The 25,308-nt window shown below is 36.6% G+C and overlaps 1 protein-coding gene and 1 pseudogene across 14 annotated transcripts in view; both read left to right on the top strand.

Moving 5' to 3' along the window:
• Window positions 1-25,308, top strand: part of AFDN (afadin, adherens junction formation factor) — a 167,702-nt gene that overhangs the window by 73,482 nt on the left and 68,912 nt on the right. For 11 of the 14 annotated variants that reach the window (XR_005214095.1, XM_037817579.1, XM_037817578.1 and 8 more), the window contains exons 7-11: window positions 8,490-8,601; window positions 9,782-9,949; window positions 19,786-19,830; window positions 22,715-22,809; window positions 23,671-23,933. Coding sequence is in view for 13 of the 14 variants with exons in the window: in XM_037817579.1 (XP_037673507.1) it covers window positions 8,490-8,601; window positions 9,782-9,949; window positions 19,786-19,830; window positions 22,715-22,809; window positions 23,671-23,933 (683 nt within the window). In the remaining variant the exon portion in view is untranslated. The remainder of the gene's footprint in view (window positions 1-8,489; window positions 8,602-9,781; window positions 9,950-19,785; window positions 19,831-22,714; window positions 22,810-23,670; window positions 23,934-25,308) is intronic. The other 3 variants (XM_037817580.1, XM_037817591.1, XM_037817587.1) reach the window with 1 other exon arrangement.
• LOC119519851 lies at window positions 4,996-6,378 on the top strand (annotated as a pseudogene).

Here is a 25,308-nt window from a genome sequence, read left to right as displayed (position 1 = left end):
TGTCAAATGCCTTTTCTGCATCAATCGAGATGATCATGTGGTTCTTCTGCTTTGATTTATTGATGTGGTGTATTACATTAATTGATTTTCTTGTGTTGAACCAGCCTTGCATACCTGGAATAAATCCCACCTGGTCGTGGTGTATAATTCTTTTAATGTGCTGCTGGATTCGATTTGCGAGTATTTTGTTGAGGATTTTTGCGTCTATATTCATTAAAGAAATTGGTCTATAATTTTCTTTTTTTGTAGTATCTTTGCCTGGTTTTGGTATTAGGGTGATGATGGCTTCATAGAAAGAGTTAGGTAGCTTTCCCTCTTCTTCAATTTTTTTGAAGAGATTGAGCAGGATTGGTACTAATTCGTTCTTGAATGCTTGGTAGAATTCACATGTGAAACCATCTGGTCCTGGGCTTTTCCTTTTTGGGAGCTTTTTGATGACTGACTCAATCTCTTTACTTGTGATTGGTTTGTTGAGGTCATCTATTTCTTCTTGAGTTACTGTTGGTTGTTTATGCTTTTCTAGGAAGTTGTCCATTTCATCTAAGTTGTCTAGTTTATTAGCATATAGTTGCTCATAGTATCTTCTCATTATCTCCTTAATTTCTGCAGGGTTGGTAGTTATATTTCCTTTCCCATTTCTGATTGCATTTATTTGCATCTGCTCTCTCTTTTTTTTTGTTAGCCTAGCCAGTGGTCCATCGATTTTATTGATTTCTCAAAGAACCAACTTCTGGTTTTGTTGATTCTCTCTATTGTTTTCCTGTTCTCAATTGCATTTATTTCTGCTCTAATCTTTGTTATTTCTTCCCTTCTGCTTGCTTTGGGGTTAGTTTGCTGTTCTTTCTCTAATTCCTCCAGGTGAGCAGTTAACTCTTCAACTTTTGCTCTCTCTTCTCTTTTAATATAGGCATTTAGGGCAATAAATTTCCCTCTCAGCACCGCCTTTGCTGCATCCCATAAGTTTTGATAAGTTGTGTTTTCATTGTCGTTTGCCTCGAGGTATTTACCAATTTCTCTTGTAATTTCTTCCTTTACCCACTGGTTTTCTAAGAGGGTGTTGTTTAGCCTCCATATGTTTGTGAATTTTATGACCTTCTGCCTTTTATTTATTTCCAACTTCATTCCATTGTGGTCTGAGAAAGTGTTTTGTATAATATCAATATTTTTTAATTTGTTGAGACTTGCTTTGTGACCCAACATGTGGTCTATCCTAGAGAATGTTCCATGAGCACTTGAGAAAAAAGTGTATCCTGCTGTTGTTGGATGTAGTGTTCTATAAATGTCTGTCAAGTCTAGATCATTTATCATACAATTCAACATCTCTGTTTCTTTAGTGATCCTCTGTCTAGGTGTTCTGTCCATTGATGAGAGTGGTGTATTGAAGTCTCCAACTATTATTGTAGAGGTATCTATTTCTCCTTTCAGTGATCGCAGTGTTTGCCTCATGAATTTTGGGGCATTCTGGTTTGGTGCATAAATATTTATGACTGTTATGTTTTCTTGATGAACTGACCCTTTCATTAATATATAGTGTCCTTCTTTGTCTCTTTTAATTGTTTTGCTTTTGAAGTCTAACTTGTCTGATATTAATATAGCTACTCCCGCTTTTTTCTGGTTGTTGTTTGCACGAAATATCTTTTTCCAACCTTTCACTTTCAGTCTATGTTTGTCCATGTGTCTAAAGTGGGTTTCTTGTAGACAGCATATAGATGGGTCCTGTTTTTTAATCCATTCTGCCAGTCTGTGTCTTTTTATTGGGGAGTTTAATCCATTTACATTTAGTGTTATTACTGTAAGGGCAGTACTTTCTACTACCATTTTGTTTTTTGGAATTTATGTCATATCTTATTTTTTCCTCTCCTTTTACCTTTCCTGATAATCTTCATTTTTGCACTCTTCTCCAACTCTCTCTCTCCTGTCTTTTCCTATCAGCCTGTAGCACTCCCTTTAGTATTTCTTGTAGTGCCAGTCTCTTATTCACAAACTCTCTCAGTGTCTGTTTGTCTGAAAATGTTTTAATCTCTCCCTCATTTTTGAAGGAAAGTTTTGCTGGATATAGAATTCTTGGTTGGCAGTTTTTCTCTTTCAGTATCTTAAATATATCATGCCACTGTCTTCTTGCCTCCATGGTTTCTGCAGAGAAATCTGTACATAGTCTTATTGACTTTCCCTTGTATGTGATGGATTGCTTTTCTCTTGCTGCTTTCAGAATCCTCTCTTTGTCTTTGACATTGGACAATCTGACCAGTAAGTGTCTTGGAGTAGGTCTATTGGGATCTATTCTATTTGGGGTATGTTGTACTTCTTGAATCTCGAATTTTCTGTCTTTTATAAGAGTTGGAAAATTTTCAGTGAATATGTCTTCTATTACTCTTTCTGCCCCTTTTCCCCTCTCTTCTCTTTCTGGGATACCCATAACACGTATATTTGTGTGTTTCATGTGGTCACTCAGCTCCCTAAGACCCTGCTCATATTTTTCCATTTTTTTCACCATCTTTTCTTTTGTGTGTATGAATTCGAATGACCTGTCTTCCAGTTCACTGATCCTTTCTTCTGCCTGTTCAAATCTACTGTTGTGTCCCTCCATTGTGTTTTTCATCTCCTCCATTGTGGCCTTCATTCCCATGAGTTCTGCCATTTGTTTTTTTAAGTTTATGAATTCTTCTTTATGGTCAGCCAGTGTCTTCTTTATTTCCTTCAGCTCTTTTGCTATATCTTCCTTCATTTCATCAAATTTATTTAGCATTAGTTGCCTCCACTCCTGTGTCTCAGCTGAGCTATTAGTTTGTTCCTTTGGCTGGTCCATGTTTTTGTGTTTCCTGGTATGGCTTGTTATCTTAAGTTGTCTAGGCATCTGATTCTCTTGATTAGTTTGTTTTGGAGCTTGTTTTCTGTCTTTTACCTAGTGGTTTTCTTGTTGGTTGGCTTTGTTGTCTGGCCTCTGTTATTCAGTTCAACTTATTCTAGACCTCTAACTTAGGTTCTATTTAGTTGATCAGAATTTTTCCCCTCTTGTTTTTTCTGTTTCTTGCTCTGCCTCTATGTAACCTTTTTGTGAGTGGGTCTCCTCAGATATGGTCGACCCTAGTCAGATTTTCCCAGTCTAGTGAGGCCCAGGTCTCATTGGGAGGGTATGGAGTTTTCCTGAGAATGAGACCCTCCTATGAGGCCTTTAGAATTGGTGCTTTTCCTCTCCTGTCCAGCAGGTGGCGCTGGCCAGCCCGCAGCTCCCCCACCAGTGTAAGGAGGTATGGAGCCTTAGTTCTCCTGGTGAGTCTGATCCTGTTGGGGGCGTGGCTGACTGAAGCTGGAATCTGAATTCCCAGAAGGAGGACTGCCAGTTGAGCTGGGCCTCCCTCCACTCTCCCAATCCTCAGAACTCCAGTTGTCTCTCAGGGGCACTGTTCCCTTCTCCCCTCTCCTCTTTGGGGCCTCTCCAGGTAGATTCCTTGGTCAGCCTGAATTGCCAATTAAAGACGGGGCTGGAGGCCTTCAGTAGTGAATACGGAACTCAAAGACACTGTGGGTACTCTGTCTCCCCCAAGCCCAGCCTAGTCTCAACCTGGGCTTTCCGATAGAAAACAACCACATATATTACTTTTAGATTTAAAAAAAAAAAAAAAAAAAAAAGTAGAAAAGAAACCAAGAAAAAGAAAAAAGGAAAAAAAAAAAAAGAGTCTCTTTTAAAAGTCTTTCCCCAGCCTGGAAGTTTTGTCAGTGTCAGAATAGAGCATTTAAAGATATGCTTTGGGCTGTTGTCTGATAATTACTCTCCAACAGCTTCAGTTCCACCCCTGCCGGGGGCTATTGAAATGCAAAGAGATAAGGGATCAGTGAGAAGCCAGAAGGGACAAAATGTAAGGGAAAAAAAAATGGCTTTTTTGGAGTCTGGGAATGGGGTGCCCGGCTTTTACGTGCCCCCACTTCTTGGAGCCCAGCCCTTCTTTAGCACCCCAGCTCCCAAAGTTAGTTAATTAATTTGTTAATTAATTCTGCAGTTGAGGCTGGGTTGAGCCTCCCTTCTTGCCCTCAGCAGATTGCTGTTTTTTGTCCCCCCCCCCCTTTCAGGGAGCCGGCAGCAAGACAGTCTGTGAGGTCTGGGTGGGGAGGGGCGCCAGACCCCTGGTCCGGGGAACTTAACAATGTTCACTGCGATCTCAGCTTTTCCTCCAATTCCAAACTTGTGTCCAATGTGTGACTGGTTACTGGAGACCCCGAAAACACTGTTTCATATAGTTCTTGGGTAATTGCCAGCTGCTCTAGGGGAGAGACGAAATTCTGCTCCTCACCACTCTGCCATCTTGCCCCGCCTCAGGGTTCACTGATAATCCACTTTTGAGATCATTTGATGATTACTTTTGAGGGTCTTCTCTGGTTTTGGTTTTCTGCTGTTATTTCCTTGCAGATTTTCTATTGCAAGCTTAGACAGTACAAAGAAAGAGTTGATTATTCTGTTACTCTGAATTAGAAATTCTTTGTTTTCTTGATTTGCTATGGTAAATTTTAGCTACTTCATATTTGTTCATTTAGTTTTTCATCTATTTAATTAATTGTTCAATAAGTAAGTGCCTCATTTGTTAAATACTAATGCTGGGATACAAATATAAGAGCTACTCTCAAAAGAGTTTATTATAATAAAGGTAAATAGAGAAGCCAGTAATTAGAAATACGAACCAGGAGCTTTTAAGTTCATTTTAGGAAGCCCTCCTGGAGGATTTGTACTCAAGCTGAAGGATGAGTGACATTAGCTAGACGTGAAAGTTGGGGAAAGAGGGATCATGGAAGCATGAAATAACGTGGCCTAATTTGAGAACTCTTAAGTAATTTTCTACACCTGGATCTGGGAGTATGTGACAAAGATTGAGACTAAAAAGATAGGTGAAGGTCAGCTCTTGAAGTAATATGTGTTCTGAGCCAGAGATATTAAATTAAGAACAAAATGTGAGGCCTGGTGCTGTGTGGAGGTCATTGGAGTCAATTGCCTGTCACCTGCTTCCTTACCATGGCCAGCGCCCTTCCCACCCAGCCATGCTGTCCAACTTTGCCAGGCCTGTCAGTGCCGCTCTCTGCCATGACTTCAGCGCCTCAGCCCAGAACCACGCTGAAGTCGTCAGGCTGGGTGCTTCAGGAGGAGTTGGGCGGCTGCTTGATGAGCTGCCTGACCCTCTGATATCACTCACATGCCCAGAGTGGCTGCTGATCTGAGCCACATCGAGACCAGAGCAACTGTGAAAGGTGACCTCGGACCGGAACAACTGCCACACTGCTTGAAAGACTGTGATGTGGTGGTTATCCTGGTCGGAGTCCCAAGGAAACCAGGCATGGTGTGGGATGTTCTGTTCAGCACCAACGCCACAATCGTGGCCACTCTGTCTGCGACGTGTGCCCGGCATTGCCCTGAAGCCATGGACTGCATCATTGTGAATTCCGTTAACTCCACCATCCCAATCACAGCAGATTTTCAAGAAACATGGAGGACAACCCCAGACATCATTAGAGCCATTGCTGTTGTTGCAGAACTGAAGAGTTTGTCTCCAGCCGCCATCAATGTTCCTGTCATTGACGGCCAAGCTGGGAAGACCATCATGCCCCAATCTCTCTGTGCAATCTCAAAGGGACTTTCCCCAGGACCAGCTGGTCACCCTGTTGGGTGGATCCAGGAGGCTGGCTTGGAGGTGGTCAAGACTAAAGCCGGAGCCAGCTCTGCCACGCTGTCCATGAATATGCTGTTACCCGGTTCGTGTTTTCCCTAGTGAACACAATGAATGGAAAGGAAGGCGTTGTTGAATGTTCCTTCATGAAGTTACAAGAAAGGGACTGCCCCTATTTCTCAACACCATTACTGCTAGGGAAAAAAAGGCATGGAGAATATGGGCATTGGGAAAATCATCCCTTTTAAAGAGAAGATGGTAGCTGCTACCATTCCTGAGCTGAAAGCCTCAATAAAGAAAGGAGAAGAGTTTGTAAAGAACATGAAATGAGAGTGCTATTAAAGAGTAATCAGTTTCCTCATTTATTTACATGGCGCTGAAAGCCATTTCACACACCTTTGTATTTTAATTTGCTTTGGTAATATCTATTGAATTAACATTATAATTCCTTCCAAATTGCAGGCTGGTCCATTGGTGCAAATAAAAGCAGTCTTTGGTTTTCTTTTCAAGGTCCCTTTTTTCCCATTAGAGCTAGCTTCGGAGCATCACCTGTTTTCATTACAAATAGGAACTAGAAGTTACTTCTATTAGATGAAGCATGATGGTTTCATCAGTAGCTTCAAAAAGGTCTGAAACGTTTATTTTTGAAACAGGAAAAGAGATTCAACCCTCCTTTCTGCACCACTGCATCCGTCAAGTGTATAAACTGAAAGAAGGGTCAACTCAGGCTTCTGGGATCCGATTCCTTGCAGAGTCCTTGCGCCCTTGCGGGGATAATTGCTCAGTGACTAATGCCATTTTCTGTCCCTAATTCTGGGCTGAATTTTCTGATTAAGCTAACAGCACTGTCTTTATTGGTACTGCCTTGGCTGACTTCATTCCCCTTCTGAATTTCATCCTCTTCTGACCAAGCTCTGATGCTCAGTGACAGTGACAAACCCATAGCAAGAGTTGTGAAGAAAGTGTGCGGCCGGGGTGTGGGAGGTTAGCCAGGGGGGTTAACACTGTAGCAGGTCTGTGGACACAGCACTGTCCACACAGGTAATTTCATATTTTTATCAGTGGCCTAAAGGAAGAACTTTGTCCTATTAGTTGTTATCTTAATATGGGGGTTGGATTAAGGTGTAGAGAATGAAAAAGATTTGATTCCTCTGCAGTAGAAACCACTCCATACCTCGAAAAGAATTTTCTAGCAACAGGTGATGACCTTCCGTTGTAGGGTGAAAGGACGGGTGGGAGTGGAGGTGTGCCCAGTGAATGGAAGCTCATTTACCCACGGTACCTTTTTTTTAAAACTCAAGTGTATTCATTAAAACTAAAATGGATTTTATAAAAATATATGTTGAAACATGTTCCTTGTATGCAATGTAAAAAGTAGCTGAAAAATAAATTAGGGGAAGAATGCCGTGAAGAAAAATTAAGCTAGAATAAGGGTGTGTTACAGTAACTTTGGCCTTTTAAGTTAATTCTGTAAGCAGGGTAGAGAGAAATGATAAGGTTCGAGAGAATAGTCAGATCTATTTGGTCTATGAGCATGATGATATATTTGGCTGGTAAAATATATTAAAATAGCATTATTACAGTAACTTCAGATTGCAAATAATGTTCAGATGCCAGTGACTTGGCATCTTCTCATATTTTCTGTTACCCATAGTATAGTTTTTTTCCCTTATCAAAGTTTCCAAAAAAATACTCAGGCTAGTCCGTTTTGGATGGCCAGTAAAGCAGCTGAATGAAAATGCCAAATCAGCTGGGTAAGCTTTTTCTTTTTCTTTTTCTTTTTTTTTTTTTTTTAAATCTCCAGAACTTTATTTTATTTTTTCAATGTTTTTTTAATTATTCATTTTATTGAGATATATTCACATACCATGCAGTCATACAAAACAAAGCATACATTCAGTTGTTTACAGTACCATTACATAGTTGTACATTCATCACCAAAATTAATTATTGACATTTTTATTACCACACACACAAAAATAATAAGAATAAAAATTTAAGTGAAAAAGAGCAATTAAAGTAAAAAAGAACACTGGGTGCCTTTGTTTTGTTTTGTTTTGTTTTTTTCTTCCCCCATTTTTCTACTCATCCATCCATAAACTAGACAAAAGGGAGTGTGGTCCATATGGCTTTCCCAATCACATTGTCACCCTTCATAAGCTACATTTTTATACAATTGTCTTTAAGATTCATGGGTTCTGGATTGTAGTTTGATAGTTTCAGGTATTTACTGCTAGCTACTCCAATTCACTGGAACCTAAAAAGGGTTGTCTATATTGTGCGTAAGAGTGCCCACCAGAGTGTCTTCTCGGCTCCTTTTGGAATCTCTCTGCCACTGAAGCTTATTTCATTTTCTTTCACATCCCCCTTTTGTTCAAGAAGATGTTCTCCATCCCACAATGCCGGGTCTACATTCCTCCCTGGGAGTCATATTCCACATTGCCAGGAGGATTCACTCCCTTGGGGGGAGGGCAGTGATTTCACCTGCCGAGTTGACTTAGCTAGAGAGAGAGGCCACATCTGAGCAACTGAGGCATTCAGGAGGAGGCTGTTAGGCAGAATTATAGGGAGGCCTAGCCTCTCCTTTGCAGCAACCGTCTTCCCAAGGGCAAGTCCTGTGGTAGAGGGCTCAGCCCATCAAACCATGTATCAGCTGGGTAAGCTTTTACTTGAAAACTTAAATATTTGCCTTCAGTATTGTTGATGATTTGAGTGAGAATTATTTGTGGTGCTTGCTTAATTTAATTCTATAGTGACTGTTTTTATTCATTCAAAAACAAAAATTATTTTAAATACTTGCTAATTTTTAGGTATATTCACAATTATTTTTTCTTTTAGGTTATGCTTCCTCCTGGAGCCCAACATTCTGATGAAAAAGGTGCTAAAGAAATTATACTTGATGATGATGAGTGTCCCCTACAAATTTTCAGGGAATGGCCATCTGACAAAGGTAAAGAGTAATTGTATTTGTTAAAGGATTACTCTACTGTAATATATTAAATTACTACATGATATACCAGTTGTTTAACTTAACAGAGGATGTAGGAGGTATGTGCAAGAAAATATTTTTTGATAACTTTTTATGTACAGTTTTCTACCTTCTTCACAGACATGCTGCATGGTGGTTCCTCTCCTGCTTGGAACCACACACAGCTTGTCTTAATTACTCCTGTGTGGACCTTGAGCAAACCATAATACTACAGTTAAGAGTGCCAGGTCTCTGGAAGAAGACTGTTAGTACTGAGCCAACAAGTAGAGGATTATTGTTACCTGTCAGCAGTAGGACAGTTTCCATTCTAAGCAGATGATCTCTGGTATTTGGAAAAATTTGTTAGGAAAGGGAAAACGATTTACAAATTTAAAGGTTTTTCTAGTGATTTAGTCATTTCAAATAATGAATTTAGCCTCTCCATTCTTCAAATTTCAAACTAATTATTTCAAAGTAGTGAAGGTTTAAAGGTATGTTTTTGATGAAATACAGTTTTCTTACTTTCCAGATACATATCATAAGCTAACTGTTACCCAGTCGAGGGCCTTTGCATTAAAAAAGACATAAGAATTTATTGTCAGTTAATCATATCAATGCTTGAATGTAGATTAGTAGTTTAAAAATAACAAAAAAACCCTTTCTCAGTAAGTAAATTTTTTGCCTCCTTAGTACTTTAGTACTTTTTTCTAGAATTTTATTTAATTTAGAGTCAAATTGCTTTGAATTCTGAGTTAATTCAATTGGATTAAATAAAAACCAGGTCAAATAGAAGTATATTTGAATATATATATTTGTATATTATATATGTGTATATATATATATTTATTGATCATAGTTTGTTTTACCAATATAGACATTCATTTATGCTTTAAACTGATGTGTTATTCTTTAACTGAAGTGCTTGGTTAGTTATTAATTAAAACAATCTTTGGGGATTGCTTGCTAAAGTTTTTTAGAACACATTAAAAGACTAATATTTCCTCTTGAGTCAAAGAATAAATTGGGTACACTTTAGGTTGATTATTTCTTAGTTGATGTTATTAAATTACATCCTCTTGACAAATCTTTGAATCACTGCCATTTAACTGGCCAACCATGATAACTTCTGTTTGATTGATAATTTACAATGTTATTGTTCTAGGAATTTTAGTCTTTCAGTTGAAGAGGAGGCCACCAGACTACATCCCAAAGAAAACTAAGAAACAAACTGATGGAAAGCCTTTAAAGGGGAAGGAAAGAGCTGACGAGTCTGGCTATGGCTCCTCTCTTCCACCTGAGAAACTGCCCTATTTGGTGGAATTAAGCCCAGGTAAGAAATCTGGTGATACCAGTTTGAATATTATAAATGTGTATTATTTCACTTTTAATGTTTGTACTTCTTAATGAATTTTTTTAAAGTGGCCTTTCTGTTGGCTGTTAGCATTTTTAGACCATTTATTTTTTAAAAAAATGTAACCCTCATAATGCCATTTATTCTTAAAAAATTAACTTAAGGTCATACAATGTATACATTCATGCATATAAACAAAACTCACACAGAAAAAACTTAGTATTGAAAAACAAAATTTAAATTTTAGGAGAGCTTTAAAGGATCCTCTCCCTTTATAAATTTTTTTTTTTGAGGCTAACCTTGGTAAAATACTTAATCTCTAAAAGTGACGAACTGAAATTTTTCCTCCTAGAGCAGATTTAATAGAAGCAGTTGTGTGTATGTGTGTTTGTATATAAATATAATCATACTGTTGTGCAAAAAATATCTGAAAATAAAATTTTTAATTTAACTGTACATCTGAGAAATCCATTTTTAAGAGGACGGTTATTTATTTGGTCTTTGAATTATAATAGGCTGTTTCTTTTCATGTTAGTCCTCTAAATATTTTGTTTGTAAGTGGTCTTATAAATTAAAACTGTGTCATAAATTAGCCATCAGGTAGAGAACTACATTGACATTTTAAAGAAGTGTTTTATACACTCACATATGTCCCTATGCCGTGTATGATATATGTGGCATGCTTATTTATCATTCAGCTAAATTACATCATTCCTTATTTATTTGGTTAAAACAGTATTATGTGACCATAGTATTATGAAATACTATGAAGAACAGAATACTGTACCCCTCCTACCCAAACTGCTTTTCATGCTCAATTAGTAATTATAGAAAAGGTTAACTGAAAAATAAACCAGTAATATAGATAATCTGTGGTTGTTTGGACAGGAATTGTGTTTTTCTTTATTTGATTCTATAGTGTTTATTTTTATTTAAAAGTTTGGTTTAGTTTTTTATGGCTGATTTAGTTATAATTAACAATTAGATGTGGTATTTGTGGTTCAGCAATGTTTTGTTACAGCTAGGTTATATCAATACAGAGAATATAATTGTACTGTTTTGATGATACTCTCTAATTTACAGTCAGTGGCAGTTTGGCTGTAGGTAGTAGTTTCTATACTTAATTATGTTTGAGGGTTTTTAAAAAAAACTGACTGCCTCTTTGTGAGGAATATGTTAGTGTTTCTTTGTCCCTCAATTTTCTGGCTAAAAAGTTCTTTTGAAGTTTTGTGTGCTCACTGTTGTGTGGAAACATGTCCCAATATTGCTTTGTGTCTATGAAGTGTATGAGCAGGTTGGTACTTGGTTATCTGTAGTAATGCATGGCAGCAGTGAAATAGCTATTTGTTGTTGAGTTTAAAAATGTTTTAGGATCTTTCTGGGCATTGGGTCTGCTCTTTGCAATTTTGTATTAAATGCTGAAAGCTGATCGTTTCCCCACAAACCCCAATTTTTGTGGATTGAAGAGTGTTAGCCCAGACAGAAATTGATAAATTGTAGCAGATCTAGAGTGATTATTCAAATGAATGATGGGAAATTGATTTTGGTGAGTCACAGAGACAAGAATTTATCCAGTCATTTATTGGGTAAGTTATGTGTCATACATTGTTGTGGACCTTGGAGGCACAGCACTAATAAAACAGATTAAACTCCCTGACCTCAGGAACTTACACTTTATTGAGAAGTTCTATTTTGACTGCTTATTTCATACTTGTAGTTTCTCAGGTGATACATAGAAGTTTTTTTGTAAATGTGAGAAAATAATAGCCCCTGGATATATGGTAGTTCTGCACTACTGTTCATCAGACATGGCAACAGCATAAATAAGCTGCTTGTTACTGTATTTCCTGCCTCCGTGGCACTCGGCTACCTTTATTCATTTATTCAACATTTATTGACCACCTACTTTGGGCTAAGCAGTAGATATAAAGTTGAATAAGATTGTTCTTGCCTTCAAGTTACTCACACACCAACAGCTAAAGGTAGTGCAATAACGTGAGTCCCAAGGACTACATCTTCAGTCCAAACTTCTCTCCTGAGTATTTCTTTCTAATTCAATTGGCTACCTATTGGATAGCTTTACTTGTTCCAAAATACCTGAAATCCAGTCTGTCAAAAACTGAATTTGTTATTTATTCTTCACTACATCCCTAATCAAACAAAAAGATAAGACAAAACACAAAAAAACACCTCTTCGTTCAAGCCAGAAATCAGAGGCTTCTCTACTACTTGTCCATATCTTTCACTTCTGAACCTGTTACTCACTTTTCTAGCCAGAGTGATCTTTTAAAGATCCCCTGCTGTTCTGGTTTGCTAAAGCTGTTGTTATGCAAAATACCAGAAATGGGTTAGCTTTTATAAAGGGGATTTATTAGGTTACAAATTTACAATTCTAAGCCTATAAAAGTGTCCAAACTAAGGTATCAACAAGAGGATACCTTCACTGAAGAAAGGCTGGCGGCATCCGGAACACCTCTCTCAGCTGGGAAGGCACGTGGCTGGTGTCTGCTGGTCCTTTGCCTCCCAGGTTGTGTTTCAAAATGGCTTTCTCCAAAATGTCTCTGGGCTTCTGTCTCTCTTAGCTTCTCTCTCTTAGCTCCTGTGCATACTTCGCCCAGGGTATTTCTCCCTAAGGGTCTGGGGGTCTTAAGCTTCTCCGGGGCAAACTCTGGGCTTCATCTCTTAGCTTAGCATCTCCAAATGTCTTTCTGTCTGCATCTCTAAGGGTCTAGGTCTGTGTTGGCCTTTGAGCTCTCTTAAAGATTCCAGGAAACCACTCTCATTTGGGTGGGTCACATCTCCACTAAAACAACCTAATCAAAAGATCCCACCCACAGTACATCTGTACCCACAAAGTTATATTAAAAGAACGTGGCTTTTTCTGGGGTACATAATAGGTTGAAACCAGCACACCTGCTTAACATCCTTCAGTGAGTCCTCATCCCTCTCATGGTGAGGCCCAAACTGCATTCCCTGACTTAGAAGATCCTTCTCCATGTGGCCTCTGCTCCTCAAGTTTCATTTTTCTTTACTTCCTTCCCATTCTATATTCTAGCTATGTTAAGCTAATTTCATTTTTCCTAACAAGCTTTTCTTTTTCCCATTGGGCCTTTGGGCTTCTGCACATCCTCTTTCCTCTGCCTGTAATTATTCTTCCCCCTTTCCTCCCAGCCAGGAACCCCTACTTTCCTTTTCAGATCTCACCATTTGATGTCACTTCCTCCAGGAAACTGTACTTTTCAACCTCCGAACTGTGGAATCCAGACAACAGTACTTCTGTAACTTCTGCTACTCACTCTGTCAGCATGTCTTTTGATATATTTCTGTAGTTCAGTGACTGTATATATAGTCTTCTTTGTTAGTGGGTGATAAAATCAATATAGAGGGCCTCAATTAGCATGTTAGAAACAAAAATAATAAAGCACATCATGTATAGTAAGGATAAGTATTGTTTCATGAAAACTTTTATTCTATACATACACATAATACTTGTATATGTATGAATGACCTGGGTAATGATTAAGATCTCCTGTGTGTCATGGTTTTAAAAAATCTGAGAGACATTGCTTTGCTAAACTGAAGAAACTCCTAGGGAGTAGGCACTGTGTATTGTGCATCTTTATGTCCTTAGTACCTAGCACAGTGCCTGGCAAGTGATACTCTCCTAATAAATATCTCTTGAAGGAAATATTGGAGATACGCAGGAGGCATTGTAGGAGTACAGTGTACACGTCTGTTAACCCAGCACCAGGAGACTTCTTGGAGGAGGTAGTGCTTAAGCTGAGTTCAACTTTGCAAGGCTAAGAGAATGGGAAGAATATTCTTGGCAGGGGATATAGGTCAGCTGAGTCATGGAAGGAAAAAGCTGTAAGGAGAGAGTACTCTCTTTAAAAACTCCACTTAGGACAATGTAAGAGGAAAACATAGTAACCACATACATAATTACCATGGTAGTTAACAAAGTATCCATAGGATACTCAGTGTTTATGTAACTGAACCCTTAATTTCTCCATCTGCCCAAAATTTGAATGGAACTGTAAATACAAAAGAGATAGTGGAAGGAATGCAAGTCTTATAGGAATTTATTATTACTACAAGTTACTACAGGTTAGTGAGTTGAGAACCTAATGAAAATCTGCTAGTTCTATAGCTGAGATACTACGTGACAGCACTCATTGAGTTGAAGAACTGATTAGAGGAAAATTTCCAAACCTTCTTCTTGCAATAGGAAAGACATTCAAAACTGAAGTAGAGGGAATAGATAACTCTTCATAAAGTCAAATGACTGTAACTTGAACTGGGTAGTCAGTAAGAATTTGGTCAGTGTTTGTATCATCTTGTTCATGTGGGCTTTATGCACCATGTTTAAAGGGAAAGAAAACAAACTGACATTGATCTACTCCGTGCCAGGAAATGTGTTAGATACTGTATTGCCTTATTCGTTTCATCCTCACACATTCATCTTTTAGTTAAACCTGGGAGTAAGGTTCAACACTATCTTAAGGGTGAAACAATTAGTTAGCAGCAGACCTGAATGCTGTGCCAAGGTCTTTCTTGCACCAAAATCATGTTCTTTTCACTAGTCCATGCTGTTTTTTTTTTGGTTGGTGTTAATTTATTTTTAATTGTGATAAAATATATATAACATAAATATCTTAACCATTTTAAGTGAACAATTCTTTGATATTAGGTGTGCTGACATACTGTAAAACTTTCACTACTGTCTATTAACAGACTATTTTCAACATCCCAAACCAAGGGTCATACTCATTTAACAATAGCTTCCCATTCTCCGTTCTCCCCACCTCTGGTAACCCCTATAATGCTTTCTGTCTCTATGAAGTCACTTATTCTGAGTATTTTATATAAGAGAAATCATACAATATTTGTTCTTTTGTGTCAGGCTTATTTCACTCAACGTGATGTCTTCAAGGTTCATCCATGTTGTACCATTATACCAGCACTTCACTTCTTTTTATGGGTCAGTAGTATTCCATTTTATGGATATTTACCACATTTTATCTAGTCATCTGTTTTTGGACACTTGGGTAGCTTCCACCTTTTGGCTATTGTGAGTAGTGCCGCAATGAACTCTAGTGAACAAATTTCTGTCTGAGTCCCTGCTTTCAAATCTTTTGGGTATGTACCTAGGAATGGAATTTCCCGGTCATGTGGTAGTTCTGTGTTCAACTTTCTGAGGAACCACCAAATTATTTTCCACAGTGGCTACACCATTTTACATTTCCATTAACAACATACAAGGGTTCCTCTATCTCTGCATCCTCGCCAACACTTTTTTTTTTTTATTTTAGTAACAGCCATATTAGTAGATGTGAAGTAGTATCTCATTGTAGTTTTAGTTTGCATTTCTCTAATGGATAATGATATTGAGCACCTTTGCATATAATCATTGGCCATCTGAATTTCTTCTTTGGAGAAATGTCTGTTCAAATCCTTGGCCCATTTTTTAATTGGGTTGTCTGTCTTTTTTTGTTATTGAGTTGTAGGAATTCTTTATATATTTTGGATGTTAAGCCCTTATGAGATAATATGGTTTCCAGATATTTTCTCTCATATTGTAGGTAGTCTTTTCACTTTCTTGATATCATGTCCTTTGATGCACAAAAGTTTTTAATTTAGATGAAGTCTGTTTTATCTATTTTTTTATTTTATTGTTTGTGCTTTTGGTGTAAAATCTAAAACTCCATTGCCTACTATAAGGTCCTGAAGATATTTTATCAGCATTTTCTTATAAGAGTTTTATAGTATTAGCTCTTGTGTTTAGGTCATTGATCCATTTTGAATTAATTTTTGTATATGGTGAGAGGTAGGGGTCCTCTTTTGTATGTGGATTCCCACTTGTTCCAACACCATTTGTTGAAGAGACTATTCTTTCACCCTTGTCAAAATTCGACTGGCCGTAGATGTGTAGATTTGTCTCTGGACTCTCAGTGCCAGTACCACACTGTTTTAATTACTGTAGCTTTGTAGTAAGGTTTGAAACCAAGAAGTGTGAGTCCTCTAACTTCTTCTTCAAGATTGTTTTGGCTGTATGTGGCTCTTTGCAATTTCATATGAATTTGAAGATCGGCTTTTCCATTGCATCAAAAAAGGCTGCTGGAATTTTGATAGGAATTGCATTGAATTTGTAGATACTTTTGGGCACTACTGGCAACTCAACAATGTTGGCTTCCTGTCCATGAACACAGGCTGTCTTTCCATTTATTTAGATCATCTTTAATTTCTTTCAGCAGTGTTTGTAGTTTTAAGTATACGTCTTTCACTTTCTTGATTAAATTCATTCCTGAGTATTTAATTCTTGAGATTTGGAATTGTCTTCTTGAGATTTCTCATTACTAGTGTATAAAAATCAAACTGACTTCTGTGTTTATGTTGTATCCTGCAACTTTGCTAAATTTGTTTATTAGTTCCTGAAATGTTCTTATGGATTCTTTGGGATTTTCTGTATATAGGATCATGTCATCTGTGAATAGGGATAATGTTACTTCCTCCTTTGCAATATGGATGTCTTTTCTTTCTTTGTCTTGCCTGATTGCTCTGGCTAGAACTTCTAGTAGAATGTTGAATAACAGTGGTGACAGTGAGCATCCTTGTCTGGTTTCTGATCTTAGGGCGAAAGCTTTTGGTCTTTCACCATTGAGTATGATATTTGCTGTGGGTTTTTCATAAATGCCCTTTATTGTGTTGACAAAGTTCCCTTCTGTTCCTAGTATTCTGAGTATTTTTTATCATGAAAGGATTTCTTATTTTCTCAAATCTTTTCCTGTATCAATTGAGATGATCATGTGCTTTTTCCCTTCATTCTATTAATGTTGTGTATTATATTGATTGATTTTCTTATGTTGCTTTTCTGGAATAAATCCCACTTGGTCACGTATATAATCTCCTTAGTATACTATTGAATTTGGTCAGCCAGTATTATGATGAGAATATTTGCATCTATACGTGCAAGGAATATTGGTTTGTAATTTTCTTGTTGCTATCTTTATCTGGCTTTGGTGTGAGGGTAATTTTGGCCTCCTAGAATGAGTTAAAAAGTAATCCCTCCTTTCTATTTATTGGAAGCATTTGAGAAGGATTGGTGTTAAATCTTCTTTAAATATTGTTAGAATTCAGCAGTGAAACCATCCAGTCCTGGACTTTTCTTTGTTGGAAGGTTTTTAATTAATGATTCAGTTTCTTCACTTGTTATAGATCTGTTAGAGTTTTCTGTTTCTTCTTCTGTCAGATTAGGTAATTTGTATGTTTCTAGGAATCTGTCCATTTCATGTAGGTTTTCTAATTTGTTGATTTATAATAATTGTTCATAGTACCCTCTTCTAATGCATTTTTGTTTGTTTGCTTTTCTGTAAGGTCAGTAGTAATGTCCCCACTTTCATTCCTGAGTTTAGTTATTTGTATCCTCTCTCTTTTTCTTTTCAGCCTTTTTAAAAAATCAAATTTTGTTTTTTATTCTCTTTTAATTTTCACTTCTTTGTTTCATTTATTTCTGCTATACAATTTACTATTCCGTCCTTCTATTAACTTTGGGTTTAATTTGCTCTTCTTGTTTAGATGTGAAGTTAGCTATTGATTTGTGATCTTTTTCTCTTTTTTTTTTTTTAATACGAGCTTTTAAAGCTATAAGTTTCCCCTGAGCACTGCCTTAACTGCATCCCATAAGTTTTAATATGTGGTTTTTTCATTTTGATTTGTCTCAAAATTTTCTCTAATTGCCTTTGTGATTTCTTCTTTGATCCATTGGTTGTTCAATAGTGTGTTGTTTAATTTCCACATATTTGTAAATTTTTTAGGTTTCTGACTTCCAGCTTTATTCCATTGTGATCCCTGAAGATACTTTATAAGATTTCAGTATTTTTAAATTTATGAAGATTTCATCTATGGCCTAACATGTGAGCTTTCTTGGAAAATGTTACATGTGCCCTTGAAAAGTGTGCATATTCTGCTCTTGTTGGACGGAGTGTTCAGTATATAGCCCTTAGGTTTAATTGGTTGATGTGTTGTTATGTACTCTATTTCCTTATTTATCTCTTGTCCTTCTGGGACCCTAATGATGTGTATGTTCATACACTACATGGTGTCCCATAGGTCCCTCAGGCTCTTTTCATTTTTCTTCATTGTTTTTCCTTTTTGCTCCTCAAAACAATTTCAATTGTTTTGTCTTCAAGTTTGCTGATCCTTTCTTCTGCCTGTTCATATCTGCTGTTGAATCTATCCAGTAATTTTTTCATTTCAGTTAACTGTACTTTGCAGCTCCAAAATTAGTGTTGGTTCCTTTATAATTTCCATCTGTCTATTTTGTCCAGACAGCATTTTTCTTATTTCCTTTAGTTCTTTGTACATGGATTCCTTTAGCTCAATGAACATATTTAAGATGGTTGATTTAAAGTCTGACTAATATTTCCGGTGTATGAGCTTCCTCGAGAATGGTTTCTTTTTTTCTTGTGAATGGGCCTCACTTTCCTGTTTCTTTGTATGTTTTATAAACTGGACATTCTGACTATTATATTGTTATAACTCTTGGAAATCTAGTTTTTCCATTCCTTTGAGATTGCTAGTTTTGTTGTTGTTGTGTTGTTGTTGAGGGCTGGAGCCATCATTTTGTGATGTTTCCAAACTATTTTTGCTCCTAATGGGGTATGGAGAGAGAAGAGAGAGAGAGAAATAGGTACTCCCTCTTTAAGTCTCCTCTGCTGCTTCTGCCTGAGGGGGTTGGAACAATGGCCAGCCCCAGAGCCCACACCCAGTGATCTGAAGTAGTTGATGCAAAGCAGTGATCAGATATCAGATAACACATGCGCACGTGCGCTCGCGCACTCACACACACACAGACATACACCACAGATTATGGAGGACTAGGTTCTTACAGCCCACCCTGGCATCAGCAAGCTGCCCAGGGAGCCAGGCCGCAGTCCCCACTGCTACCTGCCACGCAGTTGGGATTGGTGGTCTATGCGCAGAGGGTGAAATTCACTGATACTTACCTCAACTTACCAGCCTCTTCCTCCAGCTCTTCCCTGAATGTGCCAGGGTACCACTGGATGTTAGAGTTTCAAAATAGTTGATTCAGACCGTTCCTGCCAATTTAATAGTTGTTTTGGTGGAGGGACTGATTCCTGGATCTTCCTACTCTGCCATCTTCCTACAACCCTTCTCCCATGCTGCCTTTTTAAGTTTTCATTACTATAAATTGATCACAGTCAGCATTCTGGATGAAATTGCTTTATTTTCCATATATGGGGAATCTTCATTTGTATATATTGACTTAGGTAACAAAGAGATAAGTGCTGTTTCCCCTAGATACATGTCAGCCAAGCGTATCCCCTAGTGTTGGGGTGAGGGATGCTGTTTTGAATTTGAGGTCTTTGAGACATGAGTGTATGCTTATACTGTATCTTTCTGAGGAGATAATTTTGTTCTTTGCTTTGGATTTAAATGCATTCTTTAAACAGAAGAAATCAACAGAGTTGGTTAACTACCTGGTTAACTACTTGCTGCCTTTCCTGTTGCTTGGAAACTCACCTGCTGTCTTAATGTTTTCTTTAACAGCTTGTCACTGGTTTCTGAAACACTCACTGACTTTGGAACCCTATTGTCTTGATCCTCACAGCTTGGAGAGCTGGTGGTGTAAAATGTACTTTTTCATCCTTTAAAATTGAATTTCAGTGTTGTCTCACTACAGTTTCACACTTCCCTGTCTTTTCTTTCCCTTCCCTCTTCCGCATGCTCTGCATGGTGTCTGTCCTGCTGGCGCTGCCTTCACCTGGGTCCTGTGCATGTGTCTTTAACCCCAGGGAGAAGGAATCACTTTGCCTACTACAGCTATCACACTTACGAAGGTAATGCTATGCTTATTACTACTTTTTATAACTAGATCACTAACTGACTAAATATTTTATGTGTCGGTTTTTTAATTGACAAATAACTTACTTAAGGAATTTAATGTGTTTTTTATTCGTACCTAGTAAGTGTTCCATATCTTGAATTCATTTCATTTAATAGAAGCTTATTTAAGAATTGTCTGATTCCTTTATTCACGCTAAATGTTGAGTGAGTAATGGCACTAGAAAAATGAAAGAACCGTTTTCCTACTCTCCCCTTCCCCTAAAATTAAAAACCATCCCCTCCTCCCTACCCTGCAAAGGAACCACTGTGTTCTGAAAAGAAAGAAAAGGAGGGAGGAGGAGATGGTGTGGTGTGGCAAGAGAGAGTGGGGAAACAGGCAGGCAAAAGAGAGCTGTTTTGTTTGCTGCTATTCAAGGGATCTGATTGTAGTGGTTGATGGGAAAGAAGCATCCAAATCAACGGCTGTGTGTCTGTGATCCTTGGGAGGCTAACAAGGAAAGACTCAATCATAAACTTGGTATTTACTCTTATTTGCTATCTTGATTTTGTGATGAACTAGTTACATTATATCCTTATCACCTGACCAGGTTTTAGGATGTTCTTAAACCAGGTGTTCTCTTGGTTAAAATTCATTTCTTGTCAGCAAAACTGTCCTTTCCTGCTTGGAATATGTTTCTCATATTTTGTTGTATATCAGTCTTTATCTTCCTAAATAGTATAGCTAGTTGTTATTTTTATAGCCATACTTTTTTACTTTAAATGTTACTTTTTTCATGTTGAATTTAATAACCAAATGCTTTCTCAACTGTATAAAGTTTATTCACCCTTTAACATTTTATATTGATTTGTTGAATTGTCTCCAAATGGATCATACAAATTGTTTCATTAGTAACCAAACTTGGAGTTTTTTTTTTCTTTTTTTAATATGAACAACTAATATGTATTACCTATTTTGATATTTGTATATGCATAAAGTATCAAAAACATGTTTTTAAAAATGTTTGGTAACTATTCCTAAGAAGCATTTTTGATATTTGTTTTCATGTATGTTCATACTGTGAACTAATGGAACAATGGGAAAAGAAATTTCATTTCCTGGTGTATGAGAAAAAAATGAATTTAATAATGTCATCAACTTTGACCAAAATGTTTTTAGTTTAATTTCCATAATGGTATGGCAAAAGAAACATTTAGCACCACACTCAGACTAGATCCTGGGAAATACCTGATTCTAGAATTGGCTATAGAGTGACAATGAAAGTGCCATTTAAAGGGTGCTCTCAGACTTTGTTCATACCAGTCCATTTTCCCCTAACATTTAGAATATTAAGGAAAACTTTCTGGTAGAAGCACTACTGTGTGTGGGGGGATTATTTAGAGATTTGTCTCTCTACTTTTAAAGATATTCTAGATTCTAGTAGTTTTCTAATGGGAAATAAGGTACTTGGGCAATTTAGGCAGAAATTAAGTATTTGAATGCCTTGTTGAGGAAAGGGGTGAAATTTAGAATTTTTGTTTCAGGCAACAATTTTATATATTTGTTACTTCCCGTAAGATGATCGTGGTGCTTTTAATAAAGAGGGAAATGGTCTATTACAAGAAGAAAGATATCAGAATTAAGGAGTGTTAAGATAAAGTAATCCATGTGCTGTGTGGGGACGTGAGAGGGATGTTCATGAGAACTGCCTGTAGTGTTTGAAACAAGGCAAGATGATACGTGTTCCTAGGTAATTTTGACTCAGCATGTCTGGAAGGGAGCTGCTTATGTACAGTAAAAGCCCCCAGATTATTCTGATGCCTCTTCTCTGGATAAGAACTTTATAAGAACAGTTTGAGTTGAAATTAAATTTGTTTTAAAAATACTTTAATTGCCACTATACACAATAAGGATATATGAATATGATGTGAAGCAGCATAGATGATGAATCAGTTTTTGATGCATATTAGGCATTAAATGCTACCTTAATCTTGCCTTTATCCAGATTTCACTTATTTCCGAAATACGAAATTTTGACATTGGAGTGTAATTTTGCGTGCTCTAAAATAAGCAAAAATGCTAACAGAGCTTGCATATTCATGGTGTCTTTTGGTGTGAGAGTTCAGCTAAGAGAATTTAGCAGCCTAAAACTTTGTGTTCAAGTTCATATACTGTAACATTTTTAACTTCTGAAGCTCCCATAGCTTAAATTCCTGATCCCAGTGATTGGGTAAGCAATTTAATAAGTGATTCTGGAAGTTATTAAGGAAGTTGTAGAGTAGATCAAGTAGACTCTCACTTGGCCTTTTAAGGAAATTTTGGTAAATATGAGCCCTAGTTGAAATATCCATGGCTATGGTATGAATGTAGAAGTCTGAAATGATATCATATTTTATGGATTCTCTGAGGCACATTTTTTTCATATTTTAACATCTCTGAAATCAAAATAAGTCTCAGATGACATCATGCATTACATAGAATGCAGTCAGTGAGAAGTAAATAAACATCTGAGTATAAATGGGAAGATGTCTTCGGCAGTGGTGCTTCTTTCTCTTCCTCCTCCTCCCCATTCCACCTCCGTCGTAGAAATTCATAAACAGGGAAATAAAGAAAAAATTCAACAGTTCATAAAGGTATAAAATATTTTTTTAAAAAAGCAAGTGTTAGCACTTTAATTTATGTTAAATTTAAGATGATGTGTTTGCTTCTTAATTTGAAATTTCCATATCAACTTTGTTAAATTGTGTGATGTAAATTTAGAGCGTTCTTGAAAAGAAATCCTGGAAACAAGTTAGAACTGGAGTGTCATTTCTAAGATAACTTTTTGCTTGTTTGTGTCAAATAATATGACAGGAACGTTAGGCTTTGCAAATGAATTTCTGTTCCTTTTCTTCTTGCAGATGGTTCTGACTCCAGAGATAAGCCAAAGCTTTATCGCCTTCAATTAAGCGTTACTGAAGTTGGAACAGAAAAATTTGATGACAATTCTATCCAGGTGAGCAGTCATATTGCAGCTCTAAACTTCCCAAGGACTTTCAATTTAAATTATAAATAATGTATCTGTCTACCCTGAGTTACTTTTCTCTGCATTAGTGTGAAAAGAGTGGCATGTAATTTGTAAGCAAGCTCCACCTCTAGAAACTTGGACTGATTATAAAATTCCTCTAAGACTGTTTGCTTTTCACTAAAAATGGTGATAGCAATTTTAAAGGTCTGAAATAACTTGTGTGAAAGTGTGAAATAACTTGTGTGAAAGTGGATATTACTGGGCTTGACACACATGGTAGTAGGTATTCAAATGCTTTTATTTAAAATGTTATTTGAATATAGATCTCAAGCATCTAAAACATACTTAACACATTTTCAAATAAAAAAGATGAGGATTTGCTACTTCCTGAAGTTGAACTCAGGCAAATCACCCTTACTCTATACTTCTGGTTTCTCAGTTATAAAAAGATGGGGTTAGATTGTTACATTTTTTTTTCAATTCTAATATCTCTTTATTCTTAGCACAGCAGTAAAACAAAAAATAGGAATTTTTAGTCATAATGGTCTGTATAGATTTATCTATTAATTGCTTACTACATGTTTATTAAGATGACCATATACTTTGTAATTCAAAGTTAAAATATGCCATGTATCAGTTTACTGGATAATGAAAATAAAGTGTGTTTAATTATTTTTACACTGCTTTAATACTGTTTAATTACTTTGATTCTGTTGGTGAAAACCACTCATAAAAAGTACCAAAAATCTGGTTCTTACTAGATCATATTTACCACAAAAAGTTTTAAAGTTCTGTTCTTAAATATCATTACTTTATGATGAAAGTTTTAAAATTTCCTTGTATTTTTAGTTGTTTGGCCCAGGAATTCAACCTCATCACTGTGACCTCACAAATATGGATGGAGTTGTTACTGTTACCCCAAGAAGTATGGATGCTGAGACTTACGTGGACGGTCAGCGTATCTCAGAGACAACAATGCTACAGAGTGGCATGAAAGTGCAGTTTGGGTCAACGCATGTGTTTAAATTTGTGGACCCCAGCCAGGATCACATTATTGCAAAAAGAACTGTGGATAGAGGCCTTATGGTGAAAGGTCCCAGACATAAACCTGGGTAAATATCATAAACAAACTCTAAGAATTCTTGAGTATTTTGATTACTCTGAAAGAAATAATTTTAATTAAGTATAGATAACTTGGTGTTTAATTTTTTTTAATTTGTTTTAATTTTTAACAATCAAAGAGGGGTTGTGGTTCTGATTGTTGATTTGGGTTGGTTTCTGAAGGAAGATGAAGACAGAAGGGTCTTGACTTCATCATCTTAAAATTGGAAATTTTGGCTGGTTTAAATTTTTTTAAAATTTTAGTTTTTAACTGATATTAAAACACAACACTTTCCTTGTTCCTTTGTGAAGAATGATGTTGTTTGTAATTATCCTACATACCTAGGATTTTTTATTGAGGTTTTTTTTTTTAATTAATAATGAAACACATTAAGATTTCTTTCTTAATCTTTTCCTCTAGTCCCCATGTGGTCAAGATTGCAAGTAAATTATATATGTTCATGGGGAAGATCATGTTTATCAGCAGAAAATTTAGTTGAATGCTGTAGAAAGCTAAAAAGCACACACTGGCTCACAACTGCTATATTGCAGAAAAATCTTTGGTCCTTTTACCTTCTTTCATACTTTAGCAAAAACATACCTACATACATGCACATACTAAAATTGGTTTAAGGACTATTGCATTCTTTTTGAGTGTCTTTTGTGTATTATCCACTTTTTTAGCACTGTTTTAAAAGTTAACTAGGAATTCAAAATATTTTAGCTCCACCTAGTGACGTTCTGAGTACTTGCAATTGGACCTATTACTAAAAAACAAAATTTTTTTTTCACTGACTGTATCTAGTAGAACTTTTTTCACCAGAGGGACTAAGATTTCCCTTCTGGTAATGATAATTAAAATTTCATACACATGCATACACATACTTTATTATCCATTTTCCAAAAAAGGATATCAATCTTGGAAAAAGAGCACAGTAGCTTTTCTTTCATGGTATTTTAAAGCAACCAAAAGTTCACTTTCTGCCTGAGGAACACAAACATAAACTAGTATGTTGGTTGTCTTCTTTGTATTGTCTTTCTTTTGTTTTGTTCATTAACCTAACCTTGGTTAACCACCCAGGTCCATATCTTACTGTGGGCCAGGTATGAATATTTAGACTCTATTTATATTGTTCCTTTGTCAGTTTAATGGCATAATAAACTCAACTTTGATTATTCCTGGTGGATTATCATGAACTCTTTACTTCTTTTTGCATTCTTTGTTCATTTTGAATCTTGGCAAAAGAAAGGGACAAAAGACAGCTCGGATAATTAAGAATTAATATATTTCTCTAAGATGGACACTTTGTGGATTATCACATAATGTTCATTTAGGGAAATGGAATATGCAAAGTTTGTGGGCTTTTTAAAATCTGTTTCTAGCTT

This window comes from Choloepus didactylus, chromosome 24 (genome assembly GCF_015220235.1).
Source record: "Choloepus didactylus isolate mChoDid1 chromosome 24, mChoDid1.pri, whole genome shotgun sequence".
Lineage (NCBI taxonomy): Eukaryota > Metazoa > Chordata > Mammalia > Pilosa > Megalonychidae > Choloepus > Choloepus didactylus.
This window is presented reverse-complemented; position numbering and strand designations above follow the sequence as displayed.